The sequence below is a fragment of the Scylla paramamosain genome, chromosome 8 (genome assembly GCF_035594125.1).
Source record: "Scylla paramamosain isolate STU-SP2022 chromosome 8, ASM3559412v1, whole genome shotgun sequence".
NCBI lineage: Eukaryota > Metazoa > Arthropoda > Malacostraca > Decapoda > Portunidae > Scylla > Scylla paramamosain.
In genome coordinates this window covers 31,043,042-31,059,539 of record NC_087158.1, presented here as the reverse complement: position 1 = coordinate 31,059,539, position 16,498 = coordinate 31,043,042, and the positions used below count along the sequence as shown (strand labels likewise).

Sequence of the window (16,498 nt, the reverse complement as noted above, 5' to 3'; positions counted from 1 at the left end):
TCTTCTCCGGCGTCCATCTACATCCGAACCCCACTATTTCACCACTCCTTCCTCCCTCCAACACCTCAGTATTCAAGCCCATCTTCCCTACCGCCGTCCTGTCTCTTTCAGGTACAGTAGAACACCGAACGCTGGTGGTGGTTCCACACATTCCACCTCTTCTGCCCCTAGGGTTCATCACTCCACCATTACCAACCAAGACGACTCCACACATGTCACAAACATCCCTCTCCATAGCAGCACAGCCTCGGGAAACACTCACCCTTCTCAGAAATATCTTCCTCCAAACAAGGAATACATTCCCCCACGAGGAACGTCGCCCAAAACTCCTGCCAGAGAAGAACCCACCAAGCCTCCCGTACACTACGTGCCGCCACAGAATGAATACCTCCCATCCAAACCCACGACAGATGTCAAGCCTTCCACCGAGCCTTCCCCGATGTACCAGCCTCCTTCTAAGGAATATATCCCCCACGAACCGCCCCATCAGGATTACAAGGCACCCACCGAGCACTCCGAGGAGCCCCATTCACAGCCACCGAGAAAGTACATTCCCCCCAACAAAGAATATTTGCCCCCAAAGGATAATCAGGAAGATTTCCCTGCACCATCGAAGGAATATCATCCCCCGAAGACTACTTCCAAAGTGCCATCCAGACACTACTTAACACCTGACAAGGAATACAAGCCTGTCACTAGACGACCCCACCGACCCTCCTCGGAGCAAAAGACTCCTGCGACAGGATACTCTGAACCTCCCAGAAAGTATCTTCCTCCTGATAAGAACTTTGGGTCAGACGGGAGTGGCCTGGGTGGTCGACGACCTCCGTCTCGGAGACGTAGACCTGGTAAAAGGAGGAGAAAGAACAGGAAACGCCCAACTCCTCCTAGTAGGAAATACATCCCCCCTAACAAGGAGTATCTGCCCCCTCACACTGACTCTCTCTCCGACAAAGAACCTTCGAAAACTTACGAAACACCTGACAAAGAATATTTGCCTCCCAAAAACTACTCCTCGCATTCTGATTCCGTGACGGCAACCACTGTAACAGTGCCTTATACTATCCCATCCAGGACATACCTGCCGCCTCACCTTGCCCGCAGTACTGCAGCTCCCCCTTACACCACTCCTACTCCTCATTCTAATTATGTACCCCCACACCTCCCCACTCCACCCACTTCGTCTCCCAAGCAGCCGCATTCAGGATTCAGTTCCCCAGCTGTGACCTACGGGCCTCCAGTCAGGACTTACCAGCCGCCCACTAATAGTTACATCCCGCCCCAAGGGACTACCACGCTTCCAGGCTGGCTGCACAGCATTAAGACAGACCACGCCTCATCAGGTCCCGCCCAGCCTGAGGTGTATGTTTCCAGATTTCCCCCACCTCTTAAAGTGTTTGCCGATCACCATACCTCCTCCATAACGACACCCCAGCCTGCGTACACTCCTCCAGTGAGGACTTATCAGCCTCCCATTAAGGAATATCTCCCTCCCACCCTCTCTCACGCTACCACTTCCAAGCCAGCCTATACAGGACCGCCGCCGCCACCGATTCATCGACCTCTTGATCCTGCTTTTCTTCCAGTCCCTAAGCGGCCCTCCACCCATTACCTACCTCATCATGCAGACTATCAGTCACCTGGACACGCTGACGCCACTCACCCCACGGCCACACCTAAGCCTCACTACATCACCATCATCCTGCCTCCTGAAACCTCTCCCAAACCAGATTATGTTCCTCCAGCTGCTCCTAAGAAGGAATACGTTCCCCCGTCTTCCCCTAAACCAGATTATGTCCCTCCGTCTTCCCCTAAACCAGATTATGTCCCTCCGTCTTCCCCTAAACCAGATTATGTCCCTCCCTCTTCCCCTAAACCACATTATGTTCCTCCAGCTGCTCCTAAGGAGTACGTTCCCCCGTCATCCCCTAAACCAGATTATGTCCCTCCGTCTTCCCCTAAACCAGATTACGTCCCTCCGTCCTCTCCTAAAACAAACTATATTCCCCCGTCTTCCCCTAAACCAGATTACGTTCCTCCGCCTTCCTCTAAACCAGATTACTTGCCTCCAACCTCTCCTAAACCGGAGTACGTGCCGCCTAAAGTACCCAGACCCGTGTCCCCTGCCAGACATCCTCCAGCCAGCGTCACCACCTACAGACCCTTGCACGATCCCAAGATACAGCAACTACAAGACTTTAGCCATCCTGGGAAAAGCCGGCCCTCCCCCTCCAGGCCTTCCTCCCCCCCGGTGTACTATCCCACCACAACCGGCCCAGGATACAATGAACTACCACCGCACATCACCGGCCATCGCCCTCTAACACCAAAACCCTTCATCGAGGATTATTATGATGATGATGATGATTACTACTATGATGACGAAGACGATGACTATTACTATTACTATGATGATGATGATGATGACTATTATTATGACTATGATGATTATTACGACTATTATTATTACTACGATGACTACGACTACGGCCCCTACTCAGCGCCTCTGCGAACTCCCTTCCAACTCACCTTCCAAGACGACTACGACATCCACGAGAGCGACATCCTGGAGTACGGTTACATCGCCGGCATTCCTGGTAAGTGGCACCTCGCCTCTGTGCTTCGGCTCAGCTCATATTCAGGTATTGCTTCAGTTTTTTTTTTTTTTTTTCAAGATGAGTTCTGACTTATGGCAACAAAAGTTATATATATATATATATATATATATATATATATATATATATATATATATATATATATATATATATATATATATATATATATATATATATATATATATATATATATATATATATATATATATGAAGGGCCTACTGAAGGTGCCAGTCCCAACAGAGTATAGTCAAGAAAGGAGTAACCAAAATTTGAAAAGTGTGTACTGAACGTGATGATAAATGTTTGTTATTTTGAGGAAACTGATTAAGAAAAATAAACGATGAGCGATGACTCAGTGGGGTGGATCTGTTCATGTTTGGCGTCGACTAAGTACAGAGAACGTGTCTGTTTTCAGTACTTATTTGTTTGTGCCTCACAGGTCGAGCGGGTCGCGACTATCCCATCCTCAGTTACATCCCTCTCACGTCTTTTGGCTGTGACCTGGTGGCAGACTACCCTGGATACTATGCTGACATGGAGGCCGGCTGTCAGGTAGGGCAGGCTGGCAGTAGCAGTATCTGAGGCTTGCTAATATTACACCATCTATGCACTCTTCACTTATCCTTGAGACTTAATAACGATACCTTATCTTATTTATGAATTAAAGAATTTTTTTATAAAAAATTAAAGAAGAAATGAAGTTACTAAGCACATCGTTGATGCTGTGAATAACTATGTCCCTAATGGTAGCAGCTCTATTTGTTTGAAATTTTAATGAAAGAGTATGCATGAAGTATTGCTCTTGGACTGACTGGTTCTCTTGGCCCCGTCCAGGTTTTCCACATCTGTCACCGTAGTGGCCGACAAGACTCCTTCCTCTGTCCCAATGGTACTGTGTTCAACCAGAAGTACTTTGTATGCGACTGGTGGTACAACTTTGCCTGTGAGGACGCGCCCTTTTTCTATCCTGTGAACGCTGCTATCGGGCAACCGGGCGTCCCCCTACATAGGAACGCTTTCGAGCCTGATCTGCGGGTGGTTCACAACCTTCCACCCCTCCACGCACGCCCACGTCCACACCCACAACCACGTCCAGCCACACTTATTCCCCATCACCAGCCTGAGCTGGTAACTCTCGCACCTCTCCCTCCTGAACTTGTCCACACCGCCTTAGGATGAAATGTAGGACTCCCACTACCTGTTGTCGTCGCTCAAGCGGGATAACCAAGTCATTTAATGCCGGGGAGCACTACAGGACGCCATCATCACCAACACGCAGCTCCTTACTTTTTTTTTATTTTTTTTTTTATTAGTCCTGCTTAATGTTGTGTGGGTAATGGCTACCCACGGCTTCTCAGTATTGATTTTACTTTTAGGAATTAAGCCATAGATTTTTTTTTTTTCTGAGGTGACTGTATGCAGGATAATACTGGGTCTTGCATGAATTCACCCTGTGTAAGTCCTGTGTCTTTCTTGGGCTTTCATAATGTTTCGGTTCGGACTCTCACAAGGTGTAGTTCCTTGTGTACCTGGCGTCCTGTTATCTTGCTGATTACGTATTCAGTAACCTCTTATTGAAATCCTTTGTTTTAGTCCGTTATTGTGGTTATTTGTTGTAGTCCTCACATGTTAGTTACACTTTGTTTCACTCGTTTGATGGGTTCCTTGTCCCTGCAAGGTGCTCATATATAGTCCCACAGGTATGCTCGTTGTCCACTGTGAGTATCTAGTCCGTTGTTGTGTAAATACTAGTTCTTATATCACCCTTCAGGCATCCTGTCTTATCCCTCGTGATAAGACCACATGCGCCTTCCTTATTTTAGACTGTGAGGGAAAGTTCCTACTTCAAAAGAATATTCAGAAATGTTTACCGATGTAATGATGATGGTGAAAATTCTCCGTAGGTAAAGTTAAATGGAGGATCATGTCTTTAGAATAATGTCGGTGTTGTCCCTCATTTCTCAGCATTACACGTGACTTGCGACACAACAAAGGAAGAGGTATAGTACGCATCGTGAGGTCGTAAGAAGCGTTTTTTTTTTTTTTCATTCATAAAATGCAGTTAAAAAAAATGTGGCCACACACACACACACACACACACACACACACACACACACACACACACACACACACACACACACACACACACACACACACACATGCGCGCGCGCGCGCGTGAGAAGAATAAATGGATGATGATGTTATATTGGTCACACATTTGAAGTATTCTTTATAAGTAGACAACTACATCTTTTGTTTGAGTTGCTGCTTTTCAGATTTGCTCTTGAACCTTCTATTTGAATGGTAGAGTAATATTCCAGTACATTGATTTTAGTGTAACAATGACTTTTCTGTTGTTTTGATATTGTAAATGAAGAATATTGTCATGTCACTACTTACATTATAGAATTTTTACATCCACTTTCACATTCAGGTCGTGATGTTCTTCAAATATAGTTTATATAACTACCATTTTTCTGAATGAAATTTTTTTTTTCTCTCTCTCTCTCTCTCTCTCTCTCTCTCTCTCTCTCTCTCTCTAACAAGTAATTTTTACAACGATCTATGTTCTGTTAGCAATTATACTGGAATCTAATTTTTTGCATGTTATCGTGATCATTCGTGTTGTTGGCATGAATTGCTTATCGTTGCCGTAAAAAAAACAAAAAAGTGCGCCTGCAGGCAGATAGAGATTACTGCTGCTAATGTTATTCTTACTGGAATTTTATATGAAGAAAATAAATAAATAAAGAAAGAAAGAGTAGAAAAAAGTACTTGAGAAAATGTGGTATGTCGAGTATAATACAGACTTGTGTGATCGGGTACTCTCTCTCTCTCTCTCTCTCTCTCAGTTGATATTGATTTTTTATGCTATAAGCGACTCGTTACTCCCAAGTCAGGCCTTTATAACGGCAACTCCTGTCTGTGAAAACAAACAAAACAAACAGAACACACAGGAAACAAGCAGTATCCATCACAACTCTAATTCCTACACCTAGTACACAATACATTCTCTCCAGAAACTCCTTCCGTGGCAACTGGCAGTTAACTACTGCAAACAACTGAGAACTTTATTTTTATTTTATTTTTTCCATCGGAATATTAAAAGGCAGAATCTACTGAGGCTGTGGTGAGTTGATAAGGAAGGGCAAAGTAAGCAAAGTAAATACAGGGCAGGAAGGCGACGGGAAATAGTCGACTGTTTCCTTACCCAACATATTCACGATGTAACCCGAATCAGAGTTGACAATACAGTTAATACTCTTGACCTTCTTTTCACTAATGATGAAGAAATTTTTAGAGGATATCAAGGTTGACAGTCCCCTAGGAAGAAATGACCACGCCTGCATTTTTGTGAGTGTTGGTATACAGGAAGTGGAAGATGTGTCGAAGAAACAAGTCTTTATGTATGAGAAGGCTGACTATCAACTAATGAAAAGAAAACTGGATATTGACTGGTTACAATATTTCGGAAAAGATTCTGATACAGAAGAAAAATGGGCAAAATTATGTAATAAAATACAGACAGTAAGAGAAGAGTCTATAGACTCTATACCAAAGAAACAGGTTAGGAAAAAAAAAAAAAGACAAGAAAACGGACCAACAAAAGCATTGCAATAAATAGAAAATTGTGGCCGAGGTTTTAAAAGAAAGAGAGAGGGCAACACGCAAGATTACTAAAAGGGTGTTGAGATGGAGTATAGACGCTTAAATAATCAAGTAAGAAAGGACACTAGAAATGTTGAGAAAATTAAGGAGAGAGAAGTGGCAAAGCATATTAAGAGAATCCCAAAGTTTTTAGAGGTATGTAACAACAAAAACAAAAATGAAGTCTAGCATTGGTGAACTATACCAAGATACTGTTGAAACTGAAAAGATTACCAGTAATAAGGAGAAAGCAAATTCACCATCAGCAATTTGCAAGTGTATTTATTGAAGAAATCGAAGGGCAATCGCCACTAATCACACTAATACTCGCGGGAGTTCAAGAAAGATTTATAAATCTCGAGCACGACTTGACCTGAGAAAAATATTTATTATCCCATCGAGCAGTGAACATTTGCAATGATTTGCCAGAGTGGGTAGTGTGTGCTGACTCAGTGAAGAGCTTTGAGACTAGACTCGTTAAATACTGGAAAAGGCTAGAGCTGAAATTTAACTGCCGAGCACATATAACCAACCACCACACGCGGCCAACAAACTAATGATGTTGAGGCTGCCCTACTGGAGTCACAGGCTTGCTAGGGCCTCTACCAGAAAATCGTCCCTGTAAGTCCATGTAAGTCAGCTGACTGTCAGACTCACTCTTGTCCCCAAGATGACAGGCGTGGGTAAGGGTGCGCCATGTCACCAGCGAGTCGTCCAAACACGCAGCCCAGCATAGGAAGGAGACTGGCAGAGGAATTAAAGTAGATCTTGTACTGACAGGAGACAAAGACGATGAAAATAGTGAGCTTCTTAGAAAATTTTCCGGTAGACACTTAATTAAGGATGTAAATGAAGACACAAGCAAACCAATAGTGGTGGTGGCAGTGATCCCCATAGTGGACAAGTGTTGGTGAAAAGACCACATCAGTAGGATCGTGACGAAGATAATCAATTAACTCCAGTGGCTGCCCCGCTGAGTGGCGTATCAATGGTGGACCTGATGAGTAGACGTGGGCCCATGGCAGTGGTGTACCTAATGGGTGGACGTGTCAGTGATTGACCTGTGGGTGGACCCGCCAGTGGCGGACCAGGGATCCTTGTCGCTTCACCTGCCTGCTTCATCTGGTGGGATTGTTGTAGTATGGAAGGCTATGGACCACAAGGTACGTAGTGTTCCATGTGTTTAATAAAAAAAAAAAAAAAAAAAAACATATACTGTAGGCTGCTATTTTGCCTTTCATTAATTATAGTTTCCGATAGGTAGCGACCTCCAACCAGGGGGTTAATTATTCCCCATGAATAATTCATCATTATTGAGGATAACTGAGTCACCAGGAAGAAGAAAAAAAAAAAAAAAACTCAAGGAAATTTGGAAAAACAAGAAAAGGTATTATTTTGGAAGACCATAACCCTCTACACATTTAGGAGTGTTGATTTTGATTAACTTTATGGATACTGAGAAACTTATTTCATTAATATTTGTGTTGCTGATTAATCATTTGTGATGTAGGGAATTTTTGGTAGGTGATGTGCATAAGTTAGGTTAGGTAAGGTTAGGGTATTTCTTGATAAGAAGTCCATCCCCTCATTCCCCACCTAACCCTTCCTAACCCCTCCATCAAGCTTGGAAGCCTGTGGGGAATTGGGGGTTTTAAGGGTGAAAGGTTTTTAAGGTTTTAAGGATGAAAATAATTGAAATAATGGCATTCAAAAATCTAAAGAAATTTCACTTAATATATCATTATGTTGAATTTCCTTAACCTAACAACCTAGCTGGGAGGGGGGAGGCTGCAGTCTCCCCTGGACACCCCCTAAGACGTTAATGTAACTTAGCATAAGCTAACCTAACCTAATGAGGGACCTCAAAAATTATACCGTTATGCCTTACTGGTGTGAGTAACTGATGTGAGTTACCAATGTGGTGTGGAGATTCTCTGGGTAATGGAGGTCGGTAGAGTTTGGCGGTTTCCGTAATGAATTTGTGTATTTCTGATGTCTTTTATGCTGAGAATCCTCCATAACATTAAAGAAACAATAATGAATATCATAGTTTTGTATTTGAAATGTAGTTTGGTCCTATTGTAGGAATTACCTAAGAAAATAATGTGGTATCATGAGTGAGGTGTTGTATTGAATTTAGGTAGTGAAGAGCTTGTGAGTCACTTGTGTATCCATTTATTATAGAACATTTATTATTTGGCCAGAAGAACTGAGTAGATAAATGAGCACACACACAAATTGGGTGCAGTTCTCCACAAAGTGGCTTGCTTTGTTTGTTGATTTGAACTTTAAATAGTACATAGGTCAGCTGTAATGCCCCATGGACACTTTATAGAAACAATAAGATATTGATCTGATGACAAGATAGATCTTTAGCCACAAGAGAGCTTAACTGAGGATCAAACCCCTGAAAGACAGAAGAACAGTGGCTTAGTTGTTTATACCATGATGATTGTCAGGTCCCAAGATCTTTTCAGGGGCATTTATACACCTGGTCACTACGTGGCAATTACATTATTAGATCACCAAGGTAAAATGACATTGAGACCATTGTGTAGAGGACAGGTCAATGAATTGAATTTTAAGGCTTTCATAATCATAACCATCTTGCTTCCCAGTCATTAAATAATTGATTGTTTATGATGAAAATTAAGAAATAATATGTACGTGCCCAATAGTTGAGGACAGATTTAGAAATGAGGACACAATTGCATTGAGAAGCTTAGAATATAGTCAAACAGAAGGGAGGAAGGCACAGAGTGTTTAGATTTGTTGAAGGGAGCAGGGGACAGGCTTTGGGATGTGAGAGAGATGATGGAAGAGAGAATGTTGGATGAAAGAAAAGGAACATAAACAAGAAGAGGAGTGAAGACCAAAGTGGAAATGGGCATTGTGGAGGAAATAATAATAATAAAAAAAAAAAAAAAAAAAAAAACTAGTTTTCATTGGTGTCTTCATCAGTAAAGTTGTAGGTGCGCTTCATGAGGACTCTTTGCTCCTGCTGCTCCTCAGAGGGTGTGTTGGGCAAGGAGGTAGTTGGTGATGTGGTGACCTGGCTTGTCCTCTCCTCACTGGTAGTGTACCTGCTGCTGCCAGTAGTAATGCTGGTGCTGTGGGAAGATGTGAACCTGATGGTGATCTGTGCACAGCAAACTGTTACCAATGTGAGACAACAATAGACTGTAGATGAAGTAGTTTGATGTAGTGACTGCACAGCAAATATTTTTATAAGCTATGAAATAGAAGGATGAACCAGAATGGTACATACATTTATATAAATTCTCATTTATTTCGGGATTTACATTAACACTTTTCAAGCTGTAAGCATCAGCAATTTCTGTAAATATTTTCTCTGCAGGGTGTCCCAGTTACATGCAAAACTTTGAGATGATTTTTTTGTGGTAATTTCAAGCATGTTTTCTTATATGACAAAAAAAAAAAAAAAAAAAAATCCTATTATCAAGCATAAATGAGTTATTTGACAGATGCTTATTGCTCTGCATAAAACTTGCAGGACAAGGTGAAGAGTGAAAAATGGTAATCTAATTTGTTAGTGGTTGATGCTTGCAATTTTACATTCTAGAAGAAAACTTGCTAAGAATGACCTCAAAATTCATCTAATTAAAGTTGTGTGTATTGTAATGACACACACACACACACACACACACACACACACACACACGCACACACACATGAACCAGACATCATGGCAATGGTAGAAACTAAACTAAGAGATTCAGAAACACCAAATTTAGGAGAGAGAAAGTACAATATGTGGATAAGAAAAAGATGTGGAAAAGGAGGAGGTGGAGTGATGATGCTTGTTAAAAAGGGTATCAGGGTGGAGAGTGTGGAAAAGGCAGAAGGCTTGGTGGAAGGCCTAAACTTACAACTAATAAATGGAAGAAGAGGATTATGATATGTCACAGTGGTGTATGTCCCATCAAAAACAAAGACCTGGAATAGGCAAGAGCATGAATAGTTGCTGAGTGAGACAAAAGAATAGCTTGTAAAGAAAATTAAAGAAAACAACAAAATTGTTATAATGGGAGATTTTAATTGTAAAAAGATAAACTGGGAGGAGTGGAACACAAAAGGAGAAGACTCATAGGGAGATAAGGTTCTGAAACTGACAATGAACAATATTATGACACAGTGGGTTGAGGAAAATACTAGATACAGAAGAGGAGAGGAGCCATCAAGACTTGATTTGGTATTATCAAAAGAAACAGATATTATAGAAGACATGAACTATAGTTGTCCACTAGGAAAAAGCAACCATGTCATGATAAGGTTTTGTATTAAAGAAAAAAGTAGATGAGAAAAGTAGATGTGAAGATTATAAAAGTGAAAGATTTAATTATGGTAAGTCAAATTTTGAACAAATGAGGAAATACTTTGGTGAAGTGGACTGGAGTACACTTATCACAGCAAGTAATGTGCAAAAGAAGTGGGAAGCTTTCATCAATATTTATGAAGAGGGAGTGAAAAGATATATACCAAAAGTAGAGACAAAGAGAAGATATAACAATGACTGGTATAATAGATGTGAAATAGCTAGGGAAGAGAGGGAAATGGCATGAAATAGATGGCAGAGGAAAAATACATAGGAGCTATGGCAAAACTACATAACTACAAGAAATGAATATGTAAGGGTTATTAGAGAAGAAAGGAAAAATTATGAGAAAGATGTTATGGACAAATGCAAAGAGGAACCAAAACTATTCTTCAGATATGTGAACAGCAAAATGAAAAATAGAGAAGGAATAAGCAGATTGAAGGTGAATGGTCAAATGTGTGAGGATCTGGCTGAATTGGCAGAGATAATGAACAGGAGTTTTCAATCAGTATTCACAAAAGAGAAAACATTTGTGTGACAGAGTGAGATGTGAAGAAATGGCTCTGGGGGAAATCCAAGTGACTGAAGAGGATGTCCAGAAATAGATGGAGAGACTAGACATTAGGAAGGCCCCTGGACCTGATGGAGTGTCAGGATGGATACTAAAAGAGTGCAATCAGCAGTTGACATGGGTAATATATAATATTATTGAAAGCTCCCTAATTGAAACCAGTCCTAATTGAATGGAAGAGAGCCAACAAAGTGCCAATATACAAAGATGGTAGTAAAGAGGAGCCCTTAAACTATAGACCTGTTTTCTCTAACAAGTGTGGTGTGCAAAATGTGTGAAAGATTGGTGAAGGATAAATAGATGCACTACCTAGAAGGAAATGAAGTGATAGTAAAGCAACAGTTTGTATTTATGAGAGGGAGATCATGTGTTACAAACTTAGTGAGTTTTTATTCTAGTGGTGGATATAATGCAAGAAAGAGATGGATGGGCTGATTGTGTTTATTTAGACCTGAAGAAGGCCTTTGATAAAGTGCCACACAGGAAATTGTGGAAGTTGAAGCATAATGGTGGGCTAAGGGGGGGCCTGTTGAGATGGATGGAAAACTTCTTGACAAACAGAGAAATGAGAATGGTGGTAAAAGATAAAAAATCATCATGGAGGGAAGTCATAAGTGGAGTACCCCAAGGCTCAGTACTTGCACCAATCATGTTTGCAGTCTATATAAAAATGATATGATGGAGAGTGTGAACAGCAACATGAGCCTTTTTGCAGATGATGCAAAGTTGCTGAAGAAAGTTGAGAGTGCAGAGGACTGTGGAACATTACAAGAAGACCTGAACAAGATATCAGAGTGGAGTTATAGATGGGAAATGGAATTTAATTTAAAGAAGTGTAAGGTAATAGAATTTGGAAAAAGTACAAGAAGAGTAAAAGGAAATTATGTGTTGAATGGTGTAAGGTTGAGTGGAGCAGGAGAGGAAAAGGATCTCGGTGTTACAGTGACTGGGAACCCCGGAGAGACACATTAGCAAAATTACAGGAGAAACCTATAACTTGTTGAGAAGAATAAGGCAGGGCTTTGCATATATGGATGAAGAGATGGTTAGGAAGATGATTGTGTCGCTGATAAGACCTAGACTAGAATATGGAGCAGTAGTGTGGTCGCCATACAAGAAAAAGGATATAAGGAAGTTGGAGAGAGTTCAGATAGCAGCTACGAAGATGGTACCAAGTATCTGGGACTTGTCATATGAAGAGAGACTGGAAAGGTTACATCTACCAACGTTGGAAAAGAGGAGAGAAAGGGGAGACTTGATTGCGATATATAAAGCACATGAGGGAGTAGAGGAGGTGGACCAGAGCAACTTAATGGTCTGGGATACACAGGACACTAGAGGACATGGGAAGAGGCTGAAGAGGAGTGCTTGTAGAAGAGACGTCAAAAGGTATAGTTTCCCATATAGAAGTATTGATGTATGGAACAGTCTGGATGAAGAGATAGTAAATGCAGAAAGTATACATGGATTCAAGGCTAAGTTGGATATTAAAAGATATGGAGATGGGACAGCATGAGCATAGCTCTTTTTCCATAAAGCACAGCTAGGTAAACAACTAGGTAAATACACACACACACACACACACACACACACACACACACACACACACACACACACACACACACACACACACACACACACACACACACACACACACACACAGACAGACAGACAGACAGACAGAGTTAAACACACACACACACACACACACACACACACACACACATAGTGTAATGATTAGCACACACTCAGCTCACATCTGAAAAGGCCTGAGTACATGTCTTGGGTGTAGCAAGACAAGTGGCTGTGCCTTTTAATGTGTGGCAGTAAGTAGGTATGGGATGTAAGCCAAGGGGTTGTGGCCTTACTGTCTAAGTGTGTGGCATGTGAGTGGTCTTACCCCTACCTAAATAGAATTTTTTATTCACCACAAAAAATACAGACCAGATAAAACAAAATATAAATTAAGTTGCTATGAGCTACATGATCTTTCCATAGAAAAGCAGGTTGGTTGATCAGCAGATGACAGCAAGTGAATAAAACACACACACACACACACACACGTGTGAGTGTGTGTGTGTGTGTGTGTGTGTGTGTGTGTGTGTGTGTGTGTGTGTGTGTGTGCGTGCACGCGCGTGCGTTTGTGTGTGTGTGCATGCACACGCATGTCTGTCTGCGTTTGAGTATAAAAGGCTGTGTACTATATATATATTTGGTTAAGCACTAAATTTGTAAAGTGTCAAGATATGCAGGAAAACTTTGGAAACATGTATTATTCATCACACAACTCTCATCACCAATATGCATTCTGTACAGATCCAGGTTGGACTAGTGAAGTTTATGAAATCTAATGTTCGTCACCAATGTAGTATATCCTTTCTGTGCTCATATATTTTTTGTATAGAATTAGCCACAAAAGATGTGACCAAAAAAATATAATATATTTATGTACACCAAAAGATGAGTAGTATGTGTTACTGAGTAATGTGATGTTATTCTGTCACTTAGCCATCTTAAACACCCCATGCATCCTCTCATTTCACCTTCTTGAGTTCTTGGGTTTGTAGAAGTATTGCTAAATATTCCTACATTAGCTTTGTATCATGAGACATCTTATTTTGCATCCTCCTGTTTATTGGTACAACAATGATGGAGTGGGTGTTTGGAAATGTGCCCAAGTTTGTTGTGTGAGCCCAAGAAGCAGGGTAGCATACCATACACTGCTTCTGGTGTCCTCCCCCTAATTTTAAGACCAACAAGCTTGTTAGGAACAAACTTCATCTGATTCCTTCTCTTCTTTTTCACTGCTAAGGGTCTTCTCTGTATTTGGCCATCAACCTTTATAGTATTTTGATATGGAGAAAGTTCATAAAGCATGATCCAGATGGGTGATGGTTGGGCCTGATGGCCAATACTCCAGCAGCTGTGCTAAATGACCAGCACCCAGATGGCAGTGTCTAATAGCCAGCATTCAGACAGCTGTGCATCCTGGCCAGTGTCCAATCATCTGTGCTCAGTGGCCAGTGTCCAGATAGCTATGCCTAATGGCTTACTCCCTAATGGTCATGTCAAGTGACCAGCACCTAAATAGCCAACACCAAATTGCTGAAGTTTAATGGCTAGTACTTGAACAGCCATGTCGAGTTGTTGTTTCTTTAATAGCCTTGATAGATGATCAGCAATCCAATGTCAGAGTTTTGTAGTGATCCCTAGTAGCCACACCAGATGACTAGGAGAAAAATGGCCTGTTCAAACAACCATTGCTTTAATGGTCATATCCAATGGTGAGTGTCACTAATGGCATGGCAGACCTCAGTGTACTCCTGCTGATGAAAAGTGATCCCTAGTAGCCACATCAAATGGCCAAAAGTCTAATGGCCTGTTCTAACAACCATTGTTTTAATGGTCATATCCAATGGTAATTGTCAATAATGACATGGCAGACCAGTGTACTCCTGGTGATGATGTCAGGACTTATAACATGAGGTGAAAGAGGAACAGTTTGTGCATACATGATGGAATGTTTACCTCCAGAGGCAGGTGGCTGGTGCCTTGTGGTGTGGTCTGGAGTAAGACTGGGAAAACAGGGTAGAAATAGTAAGACTTTACTTTTAACATTTTACTTATCTTTATCTATTTTTCATCATGGAGGCTCCCTCAGAAGTTTTGAGGTTTGTTCAATAAATGTTGTTGGCAGTCCAGCTGTTGTTACTGTAAAACTGATGGAACTTTGCTGTCAGACCTTTTGGAGCCTGAAGCATGTGAGAGTGAAATAATGTGATCTCAATCTGCTTGAGAAATGCTACACTGCTGGGGCCTGTTGCTTTTTATTGTGAAGATGGTTATGCCCAGTGCAGGAGTCACTCTGCCTTGTGGCGGGGTGGACACGCCCTCTGAGGGGGTGAGGTGCTCAAGGGAGGAACAGGTCCTTTCGTTAGCTGGAGACATCCGACCCAACCTTGATGAGTGTGTGTTGGCCGAAGAGGAGGATCTGCTGCCAACCAGTTTATTGTGGCCTGGTTTGCTTCCCACTGGTGTGATCACCCTGCAGGAGGGAGACAGGGAGTGAGCACTGCTGGATGCCACTCTTTGGACAGCAAATCACAATATTCTGTGTATATCATTCCAACTTTTTCAGTGTTTCATATAGAGAAGCATAAAAAGCAAAAAGGCATCCTTGAAGACACACCTTCCCAAGAGTGAGGTTTACAGGCTGGAGAAAAGTGTCATGCACCCACGCAAGCTTTTTTTTGCAGATATGCATTTGAGTAGCCATGCTGATATTAATATGTTAAACTGTGATTACCCACATGCTGGCCAGGCAGAGCGTGACCAAGAAAGGCTGCAAGAATTATGTCCATGTGTAATCTTTTCAGGAGCCAAGCTGGCAGACCACAACATTGGTTTGGTGTGTTCATCATTGCAGTACTTCTCATTCCTATGTCTGCTCTTGAGTAAGCTTTTGGTTGAGTAGGATTATTATGATTGATGCTGAGGTATTTTTCATGAGGATGAGGGCAAAGAAAAGTACATACCAAATTCGAGGTCACTTGCTCGGGATAGAGAGTCTGCCAACTTACAGTGAGAGGGGACTACTGCTATGGCTGTTATATGAGTAATAATGAGTGAGGTAATTGAATCAAAGAAAAGTTTCTTTAAGAGGGGAGGAGCCAATACCTGATGGCCAACAACCTAGGCTAGTGGTGAACAACAGAGAGAAGGGAGGCGTTGGTTGCGCTGCGGCTGGTTGACAGAGGGACAACGTTATCTCTGTAAGATGGGATAGGAGATGCTGAGAGGAGCCTTGGAGTGGACCAGACTCCCATTAAAAGTTACAGAAGAAATAAAGTATAACCAAAATATGAAAAAAATGGTGAGGTTGTTATGGGATTGCAGTGTTAGTGCACTACTGATTCCTTTGTGTGGGAGATGGCAAGAATCTTGAAGGCAAGTGTCACACAGCCAGTTGTCAGAATGCACACTCTGTAGTGTGTGTGTGTGTGTGTGTGTGTGTGTGTGTGTGTGTGTGTGTGTGTTGTGTGTGTGTGTGTGTGTGTGTGTGTGTGTGTGTGTGTGTGTGTGTGTGTGTGTGTGTGTGTGTGTGTATAAGAAAAGAAAAGAAAAAAAACTAAATCTGGCAGCAACACACAAGAATAAAGCATTGGTGAATAGAGTAAAGACACACACGTTAGATAACATACGAGATGATCCACAGCTCCACGCAGACACACGTGACACGCAGTCATTCACTAAAAGATGAAAAGAAGGAAAAACAACACCTGAGGAATGGATCACCACCTATTAGGTTACACACTTTGCTGCCA

At 41.9% G+C, this 16,498-nt stretch overlaps 2 protein-coding genes across 4 annotated transcripts in view; one reads left to right on the top strand and one right to left on the bottom strand.

Moving 5' to 3' along the window:
- LOC135103154 (proteoglycan 4-like) overlaps window positions 1–16,498 on the top strand; it is a 55,460-nt gene that overhangs the window by 11,762 nt on the left and 27,200 nt on the right. For all 3 annotated transcript variants that reach the window (XM_064009231.1, XM_064009229.1, XM_064009230.1), the window contains 3 exons: window positions 1–2,597; window positions 3,056–3,168; window positions 3,451–7,427. The exon at window positions 1–2,597 is cut by the window's left edge and continues 345 nt beyond it. In XM_064009231.1, coding sequence (XP_063865301.1) covers window positions 1–2,597; window positions 3,056–3,168; window positions 3,451–3,795 — 3,055 coding nt within the window. In that variant the 3' untranslated portion in view covers window positions 3,796–7,427. The remainder of the gene's footprint in view (window positions 2,598–3,055; window positions 3,169–3,450; window positions 7,428–16,498) is intronic.
- The window catches only part of LOC135102568 (uncharacterized), a 33,709-nt gene continuing 26,410 nt past the window's right edge, over window positions 9,200–16,498 (bottom strand). Inside the window, exon 30 of the mRNA XM_064007850.1 lies at window positions 9,200–9,374. Within this exon, the coding sequence (XP_063863920.1) occupies window positions 9,200–9,374 (175 nt within the window). The remainder of the gene's footprint in view (window positions 9,375–16,498) is intronic.